Here is a 24,192-nt window from a genome sequence, read left to right on the forward strand (position 1 = left end):
GACCCCAAATACGCATACATTTACATCCAAACACGCACATGGAATAATTGGTGAGTTTACTGGCATGGCGAGGCGCCTCAAAAGGCCATTCATTTGTCGGAATCAGCTCACTTGCACTGGCAGTCTAATCACATTGGAATAACGATCAAAATTGGATTCATCATAATTGGATTTCTCCTATTTGCCGAGGGGGAAAAAAGCGGCGGCGCCCAGACCGCCGGACTCCCTCAGCCTCTCTCGTCCATCTCCAGTCCACGACACGAAAGGAGAGCGAGAGAGCGCCGCGAGTTGATTCATTATTAATGGCAGTCGCCGTCCTCCAGACATTTATTTTTTTTTTATTATTACTGGCTCTCGACACAGCTCTGAGCTCAGATAAGTGAATGTTGAAGGGTAAGGTAGAGGACGGGCGATGAACTCACTCCGTATGGCCGTGTTACGCTTAAGGCCATCTCGTTAAAATGCCCGCTCGAAAGAAAAGATCCACAATGCTGTCGTACGTATTTATTACAGATTCAAAATATTAGGTTCATCAATTGTGCACCCACTAGAGGAATGTTTTTTTTTCTTTCTTTTCCCGTAGGCAAGTCTGAATTTAGAGTTGCACACTTATAGTGTAGTTCCGTGTCATGCCACAACATGCAGGACAGCACTGAGGTCTAATAGAAGGGATGCTGCGTAATTAACAGCAAGAAGAAGATGCAGAGAAGGTCCCCAACTAATCTCCTGTCATGACAGTCACTACAATATATGCTTGTGAGTATATTGTTTGCTCTGTTTGTAAATATTACTGCTCCATGTGTGTTAAAGTAGCAGATAATTGAGAATTAGCCTAAAGTCAATGCTAATTTCTGTTATCCTGACTATGACCTTTTGCATTGCTAGCATTAAGCTAATGGACTTTGATGAGACAAAATTATTGTATAAGATTTGGTTGAACGTTCCTGATGTTTAAATGTCCAATGTTTACTTTTCATTTGTTTTATATTGTCGCTGTTGGATGGAAAATTCATATGTACAAATATGGTCAATTCTTTCACAAATTCATATTAGTGAACTAGTACGCATTTTTACATATTATTAACCTTCTTATAGAGTTGAAAATAGCTTGAGAATGAATCTATTAAGTCTCAAACACATGTCCGCCAAGTGTTGTAAAACTCCACCTCTTCCCGCACTCCGCGGGAGGCGTGCAGCATTATGTAGCCTCAAGACTAAAAGTCTGGAATTTGCTTTTTATACAATAACCAGTAAAAATTGTTTTGTTAGATGCATTTGGGTCAGCCTTTTGTTAACTACAGATAGCATGATGCTTATCTTCAGAATGGTCAGTCACTCTTTGTTTTTTTTTGTTTTTTTCATTTCCACCTTTTACACATCTTAGTCAGCTCATTCTTGATTTATTGCATCCCTCGTGACCTGTTTACGGACAGCGCGAGAATTTAAAAAGTGTGTTTTAACATTTAAAAATTTATGTAAAGTGTGGGAGCGATAAAACCTTTTCTGTTTTTGTTTTTTTTGTTGTTGTTTTTTTAATACGGTTCCCTTACATTGCAGATGACCTATTGCAGGTGCGCCCGGGACACATCCCCCCATGATAAAACAGGGACTCACTGTAATTAGTCACTGCATGCATCTAATTTTCACGTGTACCAAAAGGGAAAAGAAGAGTATTTGCGCCCCCTGACAGTCATCTGGTCCGTGCACGGTTGCGGCGTTAGCAACCTGACATCTACCGTGAGCGTCTGGCTCATCGACGCGGCGGCCTCCGACCGTCACTCCACGCGCTCCCTGTAATCTGAGGTTAACCAACAAGACGTTTTCATGGCGACCGCAAAGCCATTTCCTCCGGGCCCTTTGGAGTGAGAGCGCTAGCGAGAGCGAGAGAGACAGAAAAGCTTACTGCAAGTTGTCCGGAACCTCTTCTTGCCACACTTTAATGTTTATGATCACATTTAAAAAAAAAAAAACGGCATTTCAAAGCTGACGTTCAGCTTAAAACCGCAGGACAAACTGTTGTATGAATAATTGAAAAGAGTCGTCGTTTTCTATTCGGCGCTCAAGCACTCAGGATGCATAAAAGGCTGAGGGAGATTGTTTTTTTTTTGTTTTTTTAAGTGCGCTTGTTTCACTGCTTTGATTGCGGATAAGTTACAAAGATTGATCCGTCGCATCGTCTCTCGTCTGCGGACAAACATGGACACGCTGCAAATATACCACATGCGATTACTGTAGTGAAAATACTCGTTTTCAGCATTTCCAATTTGTGAAAATGCTTGTCTCTCAGCATTCTCAACATACATTTTTCAGGCAAAAAAAATTTCTGTGGCAAGTTGTCCCAATTAATATGAATACTTCAGCAATGCCGGTCAGCATGAATGCTCGTTCGTCTCTCAGAATTCACAGAATAAAGTTGACATTCAGTTGTATTAGTGTGAATGATTCTATCAATACATGTTTGAAGTAGGCTAAAAAAAAGCATTTTCATGAATGGTTGTCTGTCTCTCATGACTAATGTGAATATTTGTCACATTTACACGATGCATGCTTGACGCCCAATGTGACAGCGTGAATGCTCGTCTCAGCATTCTCACAATCCAAGTTTGATGCTAATTGGCGTTAGCGTGAATGTTTGTCTCAGCATTTACACAATGCATTTCAATACCATTGCGCAAATGGCTGTCTCAGCATTCACAATGTGAGTGAATGCTCGTCTGAGCATTCTCACAATAGAGTTCTGAGGTCAATCAAAAATTGTGTTGAATTGTCACTCAGCATTTCCAGCTAGCATGAATGTTCAAATTTCAGCATTACCAATCATCAGCATGAATGCTCATCTCTCAGCATTCACAAAATATGCAATTTTAGGCAAAATGCCATCGTTGGGAATGGTTGTCTCTCAGAATTCCCAATTAATGTGAATTCTTGTCTCTCAGAATTTCCAGTCAGCACGAATGCTCATCTCTCATCATCCACACAATATGTTTGACACCCACTGCATTAGCATGAAAGCCTGTCTCTGAATATTCTCTCAATACTTAAGAACCAATATAGCATTTGTGTGAATGTTTTTCTCTCAGCACTTCCAATCAGCGTGAATGCTCATCTCTCAGCATTTGCAGAATATATTTGACTCTCAATAGCATTAGCATGAATGATTGTTTCTCAGCCTTCTCAGAATACACGGTCGAAGCCAAATACATTTATGTGGCTGGTTGTCTAAACATTCCAAATTATTGTGTATGCTCATCTCTCAGCATTGCCAGGATGTTGAGTTTTGAACTGAAAAAATAATGTTGCAATTATGTCAGTTCAATGTGGGTACGTTTTCAAAAAGCTATTCAAAATGATTGTGCTACTCTAGTTCAAGGCAACTTGAAGAGGCTATGACATGGAAACAAAAAAACGTGTTAAATTTAGAGGTAACGCTGCAAAAGTACACAGTACACAGCCTACTTGGCAGTATTGAATTGAGAGGCTCACTCTTGTTTTATGTTTAAACACAGCCCATCTTTATTGACCTGCCAGTGTACAAAAGCCTTGAAGAAGGAGGAACTCGTATGAATATATAATGTATAACAAGGACAATCTATGATGTTGAAAAACACGACTCGCATCTCTGCATGAGACCCCTGTAAACTTCCCGTAGGCGTGAGGCAAAACCACCAAGCCGCAATATTTTTCCCGCAAATTGGACGTGGGTTACGGCATTTTCTTTTCATTACAGGCACTTGAAAAACACAAATGTTATTATTCAACGGACCCCCACTGGGACTACAAAATGCGATCCCTCCTAATTGTAGTGCATTATCTTCCTAAATTCATGCAGATGCTTGCCTGCTGGGCCGAAAGGCTGACAGGATGTAAGGACAATTTTCTTTCAGAATGAAGAATAAGTAGAATAAGTAGTAAAAAATCACGAATACATACATACATTCCTGTTTATGTACGTACAGTATGTATATGTGTCCTTGCCCTTCTTGTTTTTCTTTTTAAAACAATAAGCAAGGATGCCCTGCGATTGGCTGCCAACCCAAAGTCAGCTGGGATCGACTCTAGCACACCCTCGTGAGGAAAAGCAGTGCAGAGAATGGATACGTAAATGAAGATGCAATAATTTAATCTCATTTTAGTGCAATGAGGACATGTTTAAGGTTTAAAATATATTTTTTTAACTCGCTCCTCTCGTAAAAATGTAAATAAATAAATAAAGGGAAAATATTGAAGAAAAATACATAAAAAATTAAAATCACAATTCATAATTGGAATACAGTACATTTTATGCAATTGTGTTTTCAACTTAAAAAACCAAAAAACGTTTTCAATGCCAAAAAAAAAAAAAAAAAAGTAATCTACAGTAATGTGATGTATTGTAAGTGTTTGATTTTAATTTTATATAATTTTGAAGAATGTTAATCTCTGGTAAAAAGGAGAAAAAATACTATTAAATTGTATTTAATCTTAACAATCAATTAAAAAAATGATTAATTAAAATGTTCGTAAAAATGCAAAACAAAAATGTACAATAATGTACAAACAAACTTTAATATAAACTTTAATAATAATAATAATAATAATAATAATAATAATAATAATAATAATAATAATAATAACAATAATAATAATAATAACAACAACAACAATAATAATAATAATAATAGTAATGGATTTAAAATCATTTTTTATTTAAATTAAATTTTGAAAGAACTAATAAGGATATAGTTTAGGTTTGATAATATTTAAATATATGTGATCCTCTGACAAAAATTGCCATAACAAGTAACATTTAAAATAATTAAATAATTAATTAAATAAATAAATAAATAAATAAAAACAGAAAAGAAATAGTAATGCAATCACTGACTCCCCCCAAAAAAATAAAATAAAATAAAATATAATAATAATAATAATAATAATAATAATAATAATAATAATAATAATAATAATAATAATAATAATAATAATGTCACAATTATATGTTTATGGTTTTGAAATATTGGCTTGGATGGCAAAAAAAAACAAAAAAAAACTAAAGTCATTTGATAAATAAATGTAGTTGCTTTTTGAAGTAGCATTTTAAAGTTAGTTCTTCTGACTAATCACTGATACCCCCGTCCCCCCACCCAAAAAAATATAATAATAATAATAATAATAATAATAATAATAATAATATCACAATGATATGTTTATGGTTTTAAAATATTTGCTTGGATGACAAAAAAAAAATGTAATTTGCTAAATAAATGTAGATGCTTTTTGAAGTAGCATTTTAAAGTTAGTTGTTCTGACGACCAAGCAACACCCTGTTGTCATGTCCTGCCGATGGGACTTTCTCCTCCACATCCAACATCATCAAGCCTTCCTTCCTCTCTTCCTCTCCAACAACAGATGCCTTTAATCCGTGGGATTACTTCCCCCAACAAGGTCACCCTCGCATGCCAGGAGTCGGACCCGCACTTCCCCTTGCTGTCACCGTTTATAATCCATGCAGAGCTTCTCCGCCTCTTTCTTTCATTTCTTTTTTTTTTGTGCGTGTGGGATTACAATCAAAGCAAACTCAAGTGGATCACCTGCCAGATTGAACACGACACACTCTCCATACACTTTCATCCGGAATGCATGTGTGTGTACGTGGATTCGTGCGCGTGCGTGCGACAGATCCAAAAAGACAACAAAAGAGACTCACCGAAAAAGATGCTTCCCTCCATAGCTCCTTGACGCTTAACTCCGTGTCAGTGTGTATGCGTGTGCAGCATGGTCATACACTCCTCAGGCGTTTGTGTGCATACGCGTGTTCACTCCGGCTTCAATGCTCAGTCTGCAAACTGCACGAGGATGTTTCTTCCTCGCTCGCCCTCTCTCTCTCTCTCTCTCTCTCTCTCTCTCTCTCTCTCTCTCTCTCTCTCTCTCGCCCTGCATTCCACCATCTCCTCCTCCTCCTCCCCCTCCTCCTCCTCCTCCTGCTCCTCTTCCTCTCTCTCCAAAGTGTCTATCTCCATTTTCCAGCCTCTCCTCTCCCAGGAGGTCTCTCATCTTTGTTTTATGTGTCAACCAAGCCTCTCACACTCATTCACCTTTTATTTCATCTCACTTCTCCCCGGCTTCCGTTTTTTAATCCTGCCGCCCCTCTTTATTCGTCAGACGTATCTTTACTTCCCTGACTCCTCTCCTGTTTTTTTTTTGTGGTCTTATTCCTCACTCACAATGCCAAACTGTGATCTCATAACAGTAATAAACTAGATATGCAAAGCGGTAGATGAGTGTAATGGATCCCGATGGGTTTTCTCTTGCATGCCATTGCACAATATAAATGGAGAACGAGTGAAACAATTTCTAAAGTTATGTGTGGGATTAAATTTGTTAGCCAAAGTAAAGCCCAGTTTATCAGCAGGGTGATTTTGATTGTCCAGTTCAGCTCAGGGTGCTTAGTTAGGGACCTTATCTGCCTCTTCTTCTTGCTATTAACTCATTTTCTCCCAAAAACGTATAAATACGTTCTATTTTAAATATTACCATTCTTCCAAAGACGTATTTATATGTTTTTTTTTGGTTTGGTTTTATGCTAGAGCAGGGGTGGCGAGATCCGGTCCTCGAGGGCCGCATTCCTGCTGGTTTTGGATATTTCCCTTCTTCAACACAGCTGATTCATGATCAACTCATCAGCAAGCTCTGCAAAATCCTGATAACGAGCCTGTTAATTGGAATCAGCTGCACTTCGAGTAGAGAAATCTATAAAACCTGCAGGACTCCGGCCCTCGAGGACCGCAGTTTGCCACCCCTGTGCTAGAGCATAAAGAAGGCTTTGATGCAGCCTCTAAACTGAAGAGAATGTGTGAATCAATGGTGGTTATTACACAAACGGCCAGTAGTTGGCAGCAGAGTATAAGAGATCAACCAGGGCCATGTTTTTCCCCACTGTTTTAAACAGATTTGTGAATAATAATGAAACCTAGCTATATTCTATTGCAGGAAAACTGAAACCAATAGAAATCTACTTTTTTTTCCTGATGAAAGAAGAGACTCTAATATTGCTTTTGGTAGGTTCCATGTTTTTATAGCAATAGAACACAATATTCTGTGGGCCTTGCAAAATCAGTCAAAATCCAGTAAAACAGCCGGGAGCGAAGGGGGTTGCTTCAGTGAAAACGGCTGGGAATTAATGAGTTAAATGTGTTGCATCTCTTTCAGAAGTCTTCAGTGCTAATCGTAGCAAACCTAACTACGGAGCTAACCTGTATACTACAAATGGGCAAGTACCGACACCACAAATCGGTATCAGGCTGATGCCGGCCTTATTTTAAGGTATCGAGTACTCTTGGAGGCTGCCCATACTATTGACTGGTACTCAGAACAACAACAAAAACCTGACATTGAGTAAGTCCTCCTCGGCATCATCTACGTCAGAAAGAATTGTTTTGTTGACAATGTGTGGTAAATGAAATTTCATATATCAAAAGTACAAGAAGTATTGGTATCGGCGAGTACTCAAAGAGTGAATACTGGTTTCGATCTGAAAAAAAGTGGTCGTATCATGCATCCCGACTATCATAAAAATCAATTTTTAATGCTTTTTATGGACATGACATAAGGCTTTTTTCTGGGTCATAGCCATCCCTATAGTACTAAAAATAATATTGTCGACACCGGTTTAGTTGGATGAATTTAAAAAAAAAAAAAGGTAGATATTTCTCCCAGGCAAATGAAGGGGTCGGACCCCTGAAAATTGCCAAAATAACGATAAGGCAGATTACAGCAAAATGGCTGACTTCCTGTTTCTGTTTAGTTGTGGCTTCTTGACTTTTCTTTTTTTTTGTGTGGGTCTACTCATGATAAACATGCTTATCAAAATTCATAATGTTGAGGGAAACTAACTTTGGTCTCAATTTTTTTCACCTTAATTCTAGTGAGAGAACCTAACTGACAAGTTGACCTTTGAAAGATCCTTCTAAAACACTACAATGGCTGCTTCAAAGCAAAATGGCCGACTTCCTGTGCCTTTTCAGGCTTGGCAAACATGCGTAACAAATTTTACATTGCCAAGTCAAACTAGCTCTGGGTTGGAATTTATTTATTTCTTTTTGCTAAATTTCCTTAAAGTTTTTTAAAACGAAGGATCAAGCGCATTTTAGCAACATTATTAGCATCTTGATTCCAACTCAGCTAAATGCTAATGATTGGTCTGTTTGGCAAGGTCATTAGCGCACACATATGGACCCCTCCCTTGCCAATATACCGGGCGGTTTGATTGACGCCTTTGTAGGGCAGGTGGCAGCTAATCTTCTACAAAATGGAGCTAATGATGATGCGGGTCGTTCACCAGCCACTCAGCTTGGCTGTTTGGATTTTACAGCCCCGTGACGTCGACCATCATCCATCATGTTCACCAGCGTTCGATGGCTGCTTCCAGAAGGGGAGATCGGGGGGGGAAAAAAAAAGGTTACACTAGCTGCTTAGCATTAAGAGCACAGCTGCTTATTTCCCTCAGGAGTTGCTGCGGACCAAAACTAAGCTAAAAAAAAAAAACAAAAAAAAAGAATTGTTCATATGGGACTCAGCAGGTGGCCTCGCAATAAATTAGCAATGTTGATGTATGTCAAACTGTAACTCTGTGTGCCGCCTAGTGGCAGAAGAGATTAACAGATGAAAAGTGATACATGTAATTATTGTTAATTCATTTAATCTTTCAGGCCCTGTTTGATTTTACGACCCATTTATTTTGTACCTGCCACATAGTCGGCCATTTTCAAGATTGTTTTGCTTCTTCAGTAATTTATTTATTTATTTATTTATTTACATACGTTCTCGGAATTGCTGTAAATTGTTTATTCATTTTAATCTTGAATCTTTCAAATTGCAGTTTGTTATTGTTAATAGTACAGTCTATCACCAGCCAGCAGAGGGAGCTGCACTTGTTGAATTAATAAGGAATTCCTCAAATCAATCAAAATGGCTATACAAAAGGACAGTAAGCCATTAAATGGTTAGTTTGGAAATTAACCACATTAGTGCTTTGAGAAAGACACGAGCGGTCGTTCGGCTGATTGTTTGCTTTGACTTGCAAGCAAAAATTGGTTGCAAAGCATTCACCTCATTTCACAACAAGCAAGTTTGCCAGAAAAGTGGCTTTAAGCTGTTTATTGACACTCCCAGTTGAATTATATTTTCAAAATAAACAAAACAAAGAGAATTGCACATTTATTTAAAGTAGCCACATAGCTTTTTTTTTTTTGCTAGGCTATAACGGATTCATGACATTTCCATTCATTTCAATGAAGAACAATGATTTGAGATACAAATGTTTTGAGTTAGGAACATGGTCACTGTGTCTCAAGACACAACAATTAGATGAAATTGCTCCTTTTTCCACAAATTGATAAATGATGTAATTTGATTTAAAAAAAAAAAGAAAAAAAAGAAAACAAAACAAAATGCAATTTTCAAGTGTTTACGCAATCAGGAAAAAAAAACGTTTTCCTGGGTTTCAAATGGCTGACGTGAGAGGCAAACAGTACAAATGGAGGTAAACAATATATTTAAATCAAACAAAAATTTTATTACATTTGCAAAAAAGACTATGTGGACAATATTTAGTACTTGTCAATGAACATCATGGTTTTTAAGTCACATCCAACATTTTACTCATCACCTTTTTTTTTGCTATCTCGTAAAAGTCAACACCTGCTGTTTATTGTTTTCTTGCTTTGCAAAGCAATTCAGGCGTTTATGAGTGCGACTTTTCATCTTCAAACCAGCGCTGCAAAAACGACAATCTTATCGCAAACACACTGCATGACAGATGTTGATGCAAAGACCTTATCTGCACCCGCTGCTACAATTTGTCCTCGCAATGTAAAAACACGCGGGGAGCGGAAATTTCTAATTTGCATTTTCTTCTTGTTTATAAAGATAGTATCACTGCATGTACTGTACTTGCCTTGTTTGTGCTCGTCTGTGTCAATTAATCTTGGACTTGCCACCTGCTGAGTTTGATTATTGAAGATACTTAATATTGTAATGGACTGATTTTCCGTATGCTATATATATATATATATATATATATATATATATATATATATATATATATATATATATATATATATATATATATATATATATTACTGTATTGTTTTTCTTTGGAATTATTTTTGGGGGAATATTTTGCATGGAAAATAAAATTTAAATGTATTTTTTATTTTTTACTCTTGGGGGGGGGAATCCCTCAATTGATATACTTGTTAATTTTTACATTGTTAATCTAATTTTCATTTTTAAATATTTTTCAACACCGTAGACAGATTTAATATGGAACTACTCAAAAGTTCTTGTAAATAGTGTCAGCAGTTCAAACATAATAAATGGTAAGTAAGTTTTCACAAACGCGTAATCAGTGATTTGTTGATTTAAGACATTTTAATCCTTTCAATTGGGCACTTTTGCTCTTTGATCACATTCCGTTTTGTCAGTGGTGCAATAATTCATCCACATAATAATCACTTACCAAAATAATCAAATAGTGACGTGTGGGTTTGTTGCTATCACCACGTCAAATGATTGGAAAAGCTGTTTTGCTGTGTTGCTTGGTATTCCCGCACACACAGAGTGGTCTGATTGGTCGACTGTACTGCTACCGCTTGAAGGTCAGACAGAATTGACCGATTCAAGCCCAGGACGACTGACGACTATCGACTGCAAATGAGATGCTTTTCTTAATCAAAGTAACACACGCACACGGAAGAGACATGTTACACACTCACACGCAAACACATGTCCAGCAGACATCCCTTGACGTGTCTGCTCCAATCAAAAACAATAAATAAAATGTCCTCTGCCAGCTCAGCGTTTCTCAGCTAGCGTCCCCTTCAGGCTTCTACATTTTGCACCACACACGTTTTCAATTCATGCTGTCCACCCGCCCTCCTCCTCCCTCCCCACCCCAAGGAGCCTTATTCCTGTAAATACATGTATTCCATGAGCGTTTTCTTTTTTTTTAACCTTGATTTACAGGCCTTATTTGTCAGTGTAGAGTGCTGAGGAGCGCGGGATACTTCATTAATCTCGCTGTCACTTTTAAGACGCTTCTCACTAGTTTTATGCTGAACATAGGTCAAAGTGAGTGTCTGACATGGTTTGGGTTTGACATCTATGCGTTTTTTTTCTCATGTGAATGCAATAGCCTTTGAAAGGTAAAAAGGCCTGCAAAATAAGTAGATTTAATTAGATTTTCATACGTACCCTATTTGTGAGTGCTAGACACCGGCGCAGCTCAGGAGAAATGGCTGAATTCATGGAATCCTTGAGAGATTTTTGTCGTAGTTTTGTAAATGTAAAATGTAGTTTTAGTTTTTTTTAAATTATTTTAGTTTGAGATTTTAGTTTGATTTTTGAACTTTTTTTTTTTGGGGGGGGGGGGGGGGGGTTGATTTTTTTGGTTTTTGATTTTGGACTGAAAAAAAAATGATTGAAAAAAAAATTCATGTGAATCTTCCATGCAAGGTTGTTTTAGTTACCGAAAACTCACCAAAAAAAACTAAAAAAAAAAAAACTTTAAAAAAAAAAAAAAAAAAAAAAGTTCAAAAATCAAACTAAAATCACAAACTAAAATAATTTTAAAAAAACTAAAACTACATTTTACATTTACAAAACTACCTATAATTATAGCGAAAATCTCCTTCATTTTCAGCTTTGGTCATTAAATTAATACATGGGCCTTTGGGGTTGATTTTAAATGTGATTTTATGTTGATATTAACCGGTGAAAAAAGTGTGTCACGCATAAGTGACATCATCTAGGAGCATCCAATAGAAAAGCACCTTCATATGATGTTACTCATTTTTCATTTTACTCAGCCGAAACTCCTCACTAGGTAAGAAGTGTGTTACTTTCTTGCACACAATACAGAACATTTTTTTTAAACTAACACTAAAACTAAACAAAAACTTAGCATTTTTTAAATAACTAAAACATTTTAAAAAAAAAACAAAACAAAGCGAGCCACCCTGAAAACTAATTAAAATTGAAAAAATAAAACTCAAAATGAAATCAAAACTAACTATAATGAAAATTCCAAAAATATAGTAATTCTGCATCATGACTATTTTTTTTAATCGATTTATGAAAATAAATAAATAAATCATAAACATACTTATCGCCATTTCTTCCATACATGTTATTAACCTTGATTCAAAGGCGTTATTTGTCACCACGATTCAGCCGCGTGAAGGAGAAGCCCCAGCGTGCTGCGACGTCGAGCCCGGGTTACTTCATTAATCCCTTATGTCACTTTCACGACGCTTTTCATTAGTTTGAAGACGACAGGCTCCGCGCTGTGCTCGTAAAGAAGACGCCAGAGAGGGGAAATCGGCCTCCTGAGGGAGCTTGTTGACCCACAAGCTGGAATAAAGTGCTATCGTGTTAACAGAATCATTCTGGACGGGAAAGATTGCGGCAATCTCGCTGCTCGCTTTTTATGTTTTGTGCGTCTCTAGTGGAACCTCTGAAGTCGAACACAATTTATTGCAGAGTGCAGGTCAAAATCCAATTTGTTATGAAATAATTCAAGACCGCTTTCTAAGACTATATGTATATCAGGGTTGTGCATCTCCCCCAAAAAAAGTTGATTCAATACGAACAGTATCGCAATACATTTCTTATTTCACAAACAACTAACTTCAATAATCGTGAAAATAAGTCAAATCTGATTTGATACTTTTCTGCACAAGAACATAAAAGCGTTACGCTTAGTGGAAAATTGTGTGAAACAGAAACCTTTCTCCTGTTACGCATGAGAACATTTCTTGGCATACATTTGTGTCGGTTCTTGTTCTCCTGCCGGTGCTCCGGATTGAGCGTTTGTGTTAACTTGTCTGCACTGATGAGTTGGCTGGCGTGCAAAATGATGTAAGGCTGCGCGAGCGCCGCAACTGCTTCACCTCTCAAGAACGTCTCGACATGTCGCTTCACGTTTGCTTGAGATTTATCAAGCCGTCGTCAAGGGGAGAACATGCCTGTATGGACCACACGAAGGACAAATGCTGTGCTGCCTAACAAGTTACAACACAATACGTTGGATAAGAGAGATTGACATAAATCTTGTGCGAATTACGCAAGTCTTGCGGGATTGTGTGAAAGTTTTTTTGAGAGTTACGTAAGTCTCACGTTATTTGCTGTATGGCTCAGAAGATTTGAAGAAGTGATTCAGCAGAATTGTTACAGAATTTTGCAGAACTCATGCGAGATTTGCAAAATCTTATGTGATTTAGCAGGATTTTGTGGAACACCCTTTTGATGTAGTTATGATTATGCAGAAGTCTCGCATGATTTGGTGCAAGCCTTAGAAAGATCTGAAGATGTGATTCAGCAGAATTGTCAAAAAAATTGGTGCAAGTCTTATAAGATTTGCTGAGGATTTGCGTAATTTAGCAAAAGTTTCACATGATGCTGTGGAAGGCATCTGTATTTCAAAGGAAGTTTCATGATTTTGCTGAAGTCTTGAGACTTTGTGGAAGTCTCCAAGATCTCAAGAAAGTCAAACATACTTTTATGAAACTCTAGCGAGATTTTAAGTCTTGCCTGATTTAACTGTGGTTTTATGAGAGCTGCGGAAGTGGCATCATCTTGTGTAATTTGATAAAAGCCTTGTGATTTGAGGAAGTCTTACAGGATTTAGCTGAAATGTTATGAGAATTGGTCAAGTCTTGTGAGAGACTGCAGATTTACTACAGGCTTTGTGTGTTTTAAATTGATGCAAAATTGAAGGAAGCTATATGTAATTTAGAAGAAGTCTTACGTGAATTTCACAAGTCTTGTGTGATTTAGCAGAAATCTCATGTGATGTAGTGCAAGACTATCAAGTTTTGTGGTGTGCTGTGATTTGGCCAGAGCCTCGTGACTTGAGGAAGTCTTGCATTATTTAGCAGAAGTCGCATAAGATTTGAGGAAATCTCATGTAATTTTTTTTTTTTGTGCGATTTCACATATAATGACCATTTTACTTCTTACTAATGTTTGACGTATTGCCAGATTCTGTGGTACTTTAGTCAGATTTGAAGAAGTCATGAATTATTTAGAAGAATTTAGAAAATAATCAAGTAAGTTTGAGGAGTTTCAGTGTGGAAATCTCATGACATTGTCAGAATTGTTGCATGGCTTAACGGGCATTTTGCGTGTATAATCAAAGTTCGCATTCCAAAATGTGTACGTTGCGGCATTTATGGGATTTTTTTTGTGCTTTTATGTGATCTGTGCTTCTGATACCTCAAGTTAATACTCTGTTAGCGTTAAGTGCTCTTTTGGTAACCTGTGACTACAGGGAGCTTTCACTGTAGCCTCCCTGGTTCACGTGGGACTTGTTTGTAACATGCACCCCCATGCCCCTCCAGCCCCCGCCCCCCCCACTTAGCCTGTTGCAACTCAAGCCTGACTTCCCACCGCTTCCCCTCCATGTGTTTCTTATCAGCGGGCGGCCAGATAAGCACTCGTACCTGGGGGCCTCCAGGAGTGGATCGGCGAAGACTGGAACAAGTGGCAGCATCTCCAAACTATTCTGGCTGTTTCCATTTACAGCTGTGAGTCATCTGGGACCGAGCAGCTGAGGACGTTATTAATGCAGGAAGATAGTGGCTCCGCGGAGGGAGGAAACCACGTGGCCAGTTGCTGTGAGATTGAACCAAAAAGTAGCACAGTTTGTCAAACTCAACAAACTTTTGACCCTTCGCCTAGCTTGTTTTATGTTTTTTTTTTTTTTTTTTTTAACAGAGTGGATCAAAATGTCCTCACTTTTTTTTTCTTCTCAAAGTGGACCAACCCTAAGCTTTCGGAATAATTGGAAGCAGACACTGGAGTAGGTCACACATCCCCGGATGGTGGATGTGATTGCTCGCAGGCAGTCCTTCAAACGCTCAGAAGTCCGAGAACACGTCGGCGCGATGTAAACGAGGTTATTTTTTTAAGTGCTTTACATTACCTTGTGCCAACTCGCAGCTCATAAAGCTTTTCACAGACTGTAAACGGCTCTCACCATCCATCCATCCGCCATGCTTTTGTTTAAATGGTGTGATTAGAAGCAGATTAAAAGCAAATGGATTTACGCTCTAAATGACACAAATCTGCCCAGAAATCATCAGATCAGAATTAAACCTCGTCCAAATGTAGATTAAAATCCAAACATGGATGTGTCGTTGTAAAGATAAATAAATACCAAAGGAGCTATAAAGTTCAATCAGATTTCCGGCAGTAAATTGGATTTAGTGGAATTCTTGTGAAAACTGCGTAGACCTCGAAGGATTTGGGGTCAATTTCACATGATTTAGCGCATGATATGAGAAAGTCTCATAAATGACATTTCAAATTCAAAACGTTGAAAGTCCTACAAGAGTGGAACATATTTAACGTGAATAAGTGAAAGTTACGTGAGATTTGGCCAATGTCTTGAGATTTGTGGAAGTTTTGTGTGATTTAAGCAAGTCTCATGAGATTTGTGGAAGTCTTGTAAGATTTGGTGGATGACCTGACTTGAAATTTCTATCAGTTTTCAACCAGTCTTTGAAGATTTAGTGGAAGCCTTGTGCTATTTTAACAAGATCTTACAAGATTCTGTGGAAGTTTATAAGGCTTGAGAAACCCACAAGTGACACTATCAGGTTTGTAAAATTTAAGAACGTCTCGAGCATTTTGATGCAAAATCTGCACAATCTGAAAAAGTCTCTAGAGATTTCGTAGAAATTTTGTGAGATTTCAACAAGTTTAAAAGTGGAAACACTGCAAGATGATTACAGTACCTTGTACCAACTTACGGTTCATAGCTCATTTCATAGTCTCGTTAGATTTATTGAATGTTCTGTTAGATTTTATGAAGTCTTGTGAGATTTAGCAGCAGTTTTGCGATATTTGATGAAGCTATTTGGTATTTGTTGTGGTACCACCATTTATATTCAAATTTGTTTCAAAGTAATCACAAGAAGCATGATTAAAGCAAGTGTTGCGAGATTTTGTTGAACTCTTGTGAGATTTAGTGGACGATTTGACTTGTCTGTTCATGAGATTTCAACCAGTCTTAGTGGTGGTTTTGTGCTATTTCAACAAGTTTTTAGAAGATGATGTGGACGTTTTTCAAGGCTTGAGGAACCCACAAGTGAAACAGCGTCTGATTTGATTATTCAAGGAAGCCTTGAGCATTTCGATGCAAAATTTGCATGATCAAAACAAGTCTCATGAGATTTTGTAGAAAATCTGTGAAATTTTGACACGTTTGAAAAGTGCTGCAAGATTGGATTACTTTGTACCAAGTCAGAGTTCATATATCATTTCACACTAGATTTAGTGAAAGTTCTGTTAGAATTCATGAAGTGTTGTGAGAGTTAGCAGCAGTTTTGATATATTTGGTGAAGTTGTTTGATATTTATTTTGTGTTACTACCTTTTGTGTTCAAAGTACCGCATAAATCAATGCTAGTTTTGCTAGACATTATTGTAGCATTATGTATTGTGCGTTAGCAATAAGCTAGTGGATGTCGAAAAGAAACATTATATGGTCAATGCTGCTATCTGTAATGCTCACCGTAGTCATCCAGCTCAAATTGTTGCTCAGAAGTCAAAGAAGAAAAAAAAAGAAAAAAAACTAATCATCAAAGCGACGGCTCGTATCTTATAAAAACTTCTAAGTTGAGGTACTGTACCTTTCTACAAATAATAACAATAAAATGCTGAGCCTATTGTATAATAACATAATGAGGTTATTATACACTTACATGATTTTTAGAACGGACTTCTGATGGGAAACCAGAACTACGATGTGGCCCCCAAAAAAAATCCATTTGACACCTCTGCCTTAGATCATTTCTCTGTGTACAAACATTGTCAAAGTGTTTTTCATGTAATCACAGCTGCGTCTGAAGTCAATCAAAGCTGCCGTTTGATCTGTCTATAAACGCTTGTAATAATCTCCCAACTTTGATTCCGCCTTTTGTCTCGGCCGCCTCACTTCACTTCAGCGGCTTTCCTCGTCTTTGTGCAATAACACTCTTTTTAGTCCGCAGCCAAGCTTTTGACTCTAATTTGTGCTCGTTAGACTGCAGCGATTGTGCCTTCCCAGGAGATCAATACCTGCGCTCGTCCACTCGGCCGCGTTCTGCTCGACAAGCTGCAGGGACTGATAACGAGGAAGAAGACGAAGAAGACGAAGCGGGAGATTGCAAGGAGACGACTTGTGCACGGAATGACAACAAGCTCAATCTGGAATTGCTTTTATTATGGTGGCCGCAACTCGCCTCCCCCTCCCCCCCATATCGGTCCTTTTTGTGGACTTTTAATTAGCGCGCTCATGAAACCACTTGAGGTTTTCAGTGTTTGGGTCATAAAAAGCCTCAAACTGATGAAGACTCATGTGACTCTCCTTTTGGAAATTCAAACTAATATCATTCTTTTGAAAGATTAGCAGAGTAGGGAGGCGCATATTATTATTATCATTATTATTATTAGCCACCCAGGCGAGACCATCTCGTTGGAATTCACTTTGAAAACATTGCGTATAATTGGAATCTCGTCCACGCTGATTAGAAAAGTCTAACAAAAGGTTACGCAGAGAGTGTTGTCGTACTTTTCAATGAATGTGATCTGCCATGTTGGTGTCGCTCTGAAAGACAATTAAAAGAACAGCAACCAAATCCAACATTAACTTGTATTGTCACGTTCACTTTTTATTTAGGAGCAACAAAAAAATTAATGGGAAAATATTACAATATAAAACTTGAAGATCTTGTCATGTTACATTAGTATAAGCTTTGCAAACCCTCTACGTAACTAAAAACATGACTATTTTCATAACATAATGACTATTTTTGTATGACTACGATATTTTATGACATTTCTCATAATAAAAACACTGCTCTTGTAATGATAAATATTTACAGAACACTGTAACTTAATACATGACATAAAAATTTTATTCTCATAATATTAAAGACTTTTACTTCACACATATAACTTTACTCACGGAACATGCGACTTCACTAAGTAATAGGGCAAATGTATTCTCGTAAAATTATGACTTTTTTTCTCACCAAAAAGTACAACTTCATTCAGGTAATATTGCAACTTGTTTCATTAAATAATATTATGACTCGGTATGGACCATTTTCAGATTCAGGCGGCATAATAAGTGGCAGCAGATTTTACACCGATCTGATTGGCTGGATTGGGATCGGATGATATTTAGCATTTTATGCTGTATTATCCTAATTTGCCCAATTGATCAATTACATCATTGATCGGCGCCACGAAATAAGACATTATATGTTATATGTAATGTTTATCAGCATTTTTTAAAGCCTTTTTTTTTATCCACAATGCATTCAATTGTCGTCAATTATATGTGGATTTTCGCTATTCGTGGGCCGGGCCTTTTCTCATCCCCCGAGAATGGCGATGGTCGACTATAGAGTAAATAGAAACATTTTTTAAATAGATGTATTGTTTCATTTTCTGATCCAAATGGTGAGCAATTATCGTTTTTTTTTTTTTTTATCCCAAACTTGCTCATCGCTGATCAATAAACGGCCAAAAAAATCCTCACCGTGTAAAGCCGAGCAGGAATATTGCAGTGTTCATGGCATGAAAAAAAATTCTACATTAAATTCTAACATGATAAAGTACCCATTTTAACATGCTAAGATTTTACAAGTATGTTTTAATGTTACAAGGTATCGCATTAAAATTAAAGACACAAAATGGACTCCGTCAGTGATAAATTGTGATGTTATACACAATTTAACGTGATAAGGACCGTGACTTATTAAGACCATGGTGTACCTTCAAACCGGTATATGGCCCGTGCTTAATTGTGACTTTTTTGTTGTAACTGCCTTATTTACAATACATTATATTTGAAGTCACAACAGCGCTCAACTTTGTTCACAGAACATTATTAAACATTTTATTAAATATTATGACTTTTTTTCCCTTGAAAAATAAATTATCAGAACATTTTGACGTTGCAAATTTATTATCATAGGTATGAATCTGATTCATTTTTTTTGCATGAAGAGTCAGCCAAGAACGGATCTGAGTGTTGCTACTTTGTTTTAACAAAGCGCCTGCAGATATCCTTGGAGCTTTTCTTCCAGTAAAATCTTTTTCTCAACAAATAATACGCCTATTCACAAAACCTTTCAACTAGATTCTCAAAAGTTATTTTTCTAGGGATAAAGCTGATGCATTTTATTGAATGTAGAGTCAGTTACTTGACTGCAGACAACCTTGGAGATTTTCCTCCAATATCGATTATCACATAATGGTTGCATGGTGATATCATCGTTATCGTTGGCAACACAATTGAGATTCCCACCCCTGCTTTGGTAGCCTGAAGATTAGTCCCTACACTCCCCTCTTGACGACTCAACTTCCATCGAGTCCGCATGCAAACACTCCCCCGCTTGACAGTCTAATTGGACACTGCTGCGTTCCCCGGTGACCTCCTTCCTCAATGCTCAGCAAAAAGCAACACTGGTGTTAAATCAAGCCGGCAGCAGATGGCATCTGACTAAACAACTCCCCTTTTTACGAGGAACGCCGAGAGTAAACTGCGGTTTTGTGTAACTCGTAACCCACGGCGAATCAACTCAACAACTCAAGGCCACCAGAGAGCGGGATTAAGACGAAGGACAGGCTCTACGTGATCGACTGTGACTCAGCCAATCATCTGACTCTTGTTACGCTGAAAGCCAAGGCAGGCATTAGCGCTGGAATGTCACCAACTACACTGAAAATGGCTTCCACTGGAGTTAGGGGACAAAATGTGCAGGGACAAATTAAGTCCTCCGGGTCCCGCTGACTCTTTGCGGAAGAGAGCTGGGGAGTTTCATGGAGGCGGGATTGTATGGAGGGCAGCGTGTGACGTAACCTAGTTCAAAAACTTGAATAAGTCAAATTTTCAGGAATGTATATGTACTGTACTTTACTTGAGTATTTGTTTTTCTGACAACTTTAGACTTTTACAGTCTTGTCCCATTGTATTACATATAACGTGGATTTTTATAGGAACATTTTTGTTGTATACAGCCAAGTCAAATTTAGAGTTGTGTGCCTTAAATGTAGTACCACACTGTGCCACAACATGCCAGGCAGCACTGAGGTCTGCTGGAAGAGATGTAGCATATTTATCAGCAAGAAGAAGCAAACGACCGTCAATTATACAGTAGTGTAATACAGAAGCAAATTAAGCTGTTTTAATATTCAGACTTCTTCCCAAAGAGAAAATATAACAACTATATCTGTTATATGCTTTGTTATGACTGTTGTTGTATGCGTCGCTGATCTGTGTGCATTAAAGTAGCAGCTGTTTTATAATTACGCTAACATTTATGCTAATTTCCGTTGTGTTAGCATTAAGCTAGTGGAGTTTTGTTCGATGAATTTACATGGTTTGCCCCGAATTCTTCCAGTAAATTTAAACAAAGAGAGCTAAGAAAACTTAAAATGTGTTTTAATGAGTATCAACCAAGTTTTTCATGAGTAAAGCAATGTTGTGGATTTTCACTCATCACAGCTCTGAACGTATCCCTCACAATAAACGAAGGTTCACTGTCTCTGTACGTATTTCTTTTTATTACATTTTACTTTACTCCCTACTTTTAAAAACATATACTGTACATTCTACTCCTTACTTGCTCAAAATAGGCTTGCTACTTTTTTCAACATTGAAGGATAAGTCCATAATGCAAAAAAAGACATATATATCGAGATGTAACGTCAACTGCAGGTGTGATTTTGATTGACTGATTGAGATCTTGGCTTATAGTTGAAGGAGCAGTTTGGACCGACCTAAAAACCACCAGCATTTAAAAACAATGTTTAAAATGAAAAACACAAACTGGTCAATATACTTTCACATTTGTGTTAGTCATTGCACATCATTAACAACGCTCTGGCAATATATTGTTTTGATAGTTTCCAGGGGTGTTTCCCTTTTCTCAATACGAGCACAAGGCAAGTTAATAAAACAGGAATGTTTACATGTACATGTTTAATCAGTCATAACTTTTTACTTTTACAAAATTAAAAGAATCATCACTTCTAGTTTTACTTGAGTCTTTCATTATAAAAGTATCTGTCTGAGTACTTTTGCCACCTAGTGAGGAATGGGGAGCCCGCGTGGCTGCTCATCTGACTTGCATTTTAGGGTTTAAATGCAATCCCGATGTCTGGCATTCCCTCTGAATGAGAAGTGACATCATCATCAGAGAATGAGTCCAAGAAGGCTCTGCCGACAACTGACAGCGGCCAAAACTGTCAAATCGTCACAGGCACAAAAAGGACCAAGACACAGCCCTTAATCCATTAATCAATCAATCAGGATCAGGGCTTGGATGACAACCTTTTGGATGATCCTGAATCCATGTTCCAACTTTGTGGGAACGGATTGGGGAAGTTCCTTTTCTGTTCCAAAGCAATGTCCGTAAAGGCACGCATGGACCAGTTTCGTGTGCAAGAACACCGTCCGGATAAAATAAAATAGAGATTGGACCTCACAATCCAAATCTTGGAGGAAGTCGTCCCACATAGGATTTATGATACTGAGGTCTAGAATCACCAGAATACAACCCCCTAAAGGCCAAATTAGCCAATCAAGAGCCTGAAGTAACCTTGCACACCCAATCATCCTGCGATATTGATCTATTTTCTGATCAAATTGGTGATGGTAGATCCTGATTGTGTAAAGCCTACTGTATATTATAATGAAGCCAAGATTGTATTGACAGAGTATACCCCATCTGTGCCTTTAGACTGAACTCTCACTGGCATATTGTTCTGATTTCTATTCATTTCGGAAAAGCTCTGATTCCAATCGGAGCTTCTGTAGTTCCCGCCTCTTTCCGCATATCCTTGCTTGAGAGCAAAAAAAAAAAAAAAATCTGAATTGTGTGACTTGAGCCATGTAAATCCAGCCTTTGATGGTAACGCAGGAGCGGCCCCCTGCAGTGAGTTAATTTCTCTAGTCAACGCCATCCCGCTAAAAGCTGAGCATGGTAGTCCGCAAGCTTTATTGTTTGGGGACATCATTTTCGGAGTCCTTGAGTGAACTGACTCAAAACGTGCCATCCTGGCGACCTGCTGCATTAAATCCTCCGCAGCTCGCTAATCCAGCAGCGACAAAACCGCAGCAAATGTTTTGTGGGATACGTTTACAAAAGACGCACTTCGCAGAAACCTTTGCAGCCAGCAAAGGCCTCCCGTCGCCCTGGTGGTGAGGAAAAAGACATTTCTCCTTTAAACTATCCATCCATCCATCCATTTTCTTGACCGCTTATTCCTCACGAGGGTCGCGGGGGGTGCTGGAGCCTATCTCACCTGGCTTTGGGCAGTAGGCGGGGTACACCCTGAACTGGTTACCAGCCAATCGCAGGGCACACAGAGACAAACAACCATCCATACTCACAAGCACACCTATGGACAAATAGGAGCGCCCAATTAACCTGTCATGCATGTCTTTGGAATGTGGGAGGAGACCGGAGTACCCGGCGAAGACCCACGCGGGCACGGGGACAACATACAAACTCCACCCAGGAAGGCTGGAGCCCGGACTCGACTTATTACTATTATTATTATATTTTAATATTAATTTTAAAATTAATTTTAATATTGTGTGCAGTTTTCCACACATATATATAACATATTTTTGTCATGACAATGGTTTTGCCCTGTTTTATTTGTTTTTTTTTCCTTTTTCTTTTTCTTTTTTTTTTTTTTTTTTATCCAAGTCAAAGCAAAGTTGAATAGCTGAATAGTCAACAACGTAGAAAATCGAATAATGTTTGCAGAGGAGCAGCAAGAGGAACAAATTGCTTGTTTCATGCTGATACTTGATCCGCACGAGAGACGTCTTACTGGAGCAAAGATTGATTTTTAAATCAAGTCCAACTTAAGTGTGCTAAATCTTTCTGTCTGGAAAAAAAAATCCATCCTCATTTGCTCCTCTGGTGCCTCACGCTGTGAACAAGCAAGCACGTTTTTGTTTTTTTTGTTTTTTTTTCTGGAAAACGGCAACTTACTTATACAAATGCGCATTTTTGAAAATGTTGAGGGGGGTGTCGGCGTCAGCCTATCCACTTAAGTGGGGACGTTCACAGCACTTCCGTCTACGGATAGTTACACAAAATCCATATGAATCAAACTTTGAAATGAATCTTCCCTCTCTATCTGCGTTCATGGACACGCTAATTCATGGATTTTGCTTATAACTACTTTCTTCTCTTTCCCATTAATTTTAGTTGCAATTCCACTGCCGACCACAAGAGGGTGGCACACTTACTTAGTTTGAAACATGCAAATTTGAAAGATGACTGAAAACAGGAAGTATTTCAAGCTCATCTTAGTTTTTGCTGTAGATTACTGACTGCTAAAGCCTCTTTAATCCTGCTTTTTAGGGCTACAGAAATTGATGGCTGTAGGTTCATTTTTATAACACATCTTTGGGCATGACTATTGATGGATATTTTGAGATGACATTTGTTAATTTGGCGGGGAAAGGAGATTGTAAACTACTGTAAAGACAAAGAGATTGGTACACACTATTTGAGTTTTCAGTGTTCTTGCTTTCTCAATGTATTATATGTGTTTAAATGTGTTTGTGTTATTTTAAAAGTGTTTAGGGTATTTCTATGATGCAGTTAGCACTTATTCCGGTATGACAAATTATTCCAATAAACTTTATTTGTTGTTTATTGTTTATTCCATAAACTGATAACCTTTCTGGAGGATATTCTTGATATTACAAATACCACTAGTAGAGCAACTAAATCATCGATTTGGGGTGGCTTTAACACACAGTCAAGTACTTAAACTTTGATAACATGTATTCTTGTAAGCATGTTCCGTTTTAGGAGTCCCAGAGGAAACTCCCCAAACCCGTTCATTTGCTTCCTCCAGAGAGTGCTACAATATTAACATCTGGCTGATACAAAATTGGTCACACATGCTCCTCATGACAGGACGTGCAAAAGTCAATATGGACTTTCAGACTACTCTGTGAATCCCACGTTGTCGGTCATTTTGCTTTAAATTTAGTGTCCGTTTCCAATTCAATTCTGGCTTCACAGCTGCAACAATGGCACTTCCGTCATAAATCAAAAGTCAATAAAATATGTAAGCATTGGATTATTTATGGGGACCACCGACTGCCATCATCTCCGGCGTAATGCTC

General features: G+C 37.9%; 1 protein-coding gene across 6 annotated transcripts in view; it reads right to left on the reverse strand.

Annotated features, from left to right (window-relative positions):
* znf385d (zinc finger protein 385D) overlaps window positions 1–24,192 on the reverse strand; it is a 118,803-nt gene that overhangs the window by 56,004 nt on the left and 38,607 nt on the right. For 4 of the 6 annotated variants that reach the window (XM_077526610.1, XM_077526611.1, XM_077526615.1 and 1 more), the window contains exon 3: window positions 14,481–14,652. The exons of 1 other annotated variant lie outside the window; for it this stretch is intronic. In XM_077526610.1, coding sequence (XP_077382736.1) covers window positions 14,481–14,556 — 76 coding nt within the window. In that variant the 5' untranslated portion in view covers window positions 14,557–14,652. Of the gene's footprint in view, window positions 1–5,686; window positions 5,806–14,480; window positions 14,653–24,192 lie in introns of those variants that run through there. One more of the 6 variants, XM_077526613.1, reaches the window with a different exon arrangement.

The sequence above is a fragment of the Festucalex cinctus genome, chromosome 7, assembly GCF_051991245.1.
Source record: "Festucalex cinctus isolate MCC-2025b chromosome 7, RoL_Fcin_1.0, whole genome shotgun sequence".
NCBI classification, from domain to species: Eukaryota; Metazoa; Chordata; class Actinopteri; order Syngnathiformes; family Syngnathidae; genus Festucalex; species Festucalex cinctus.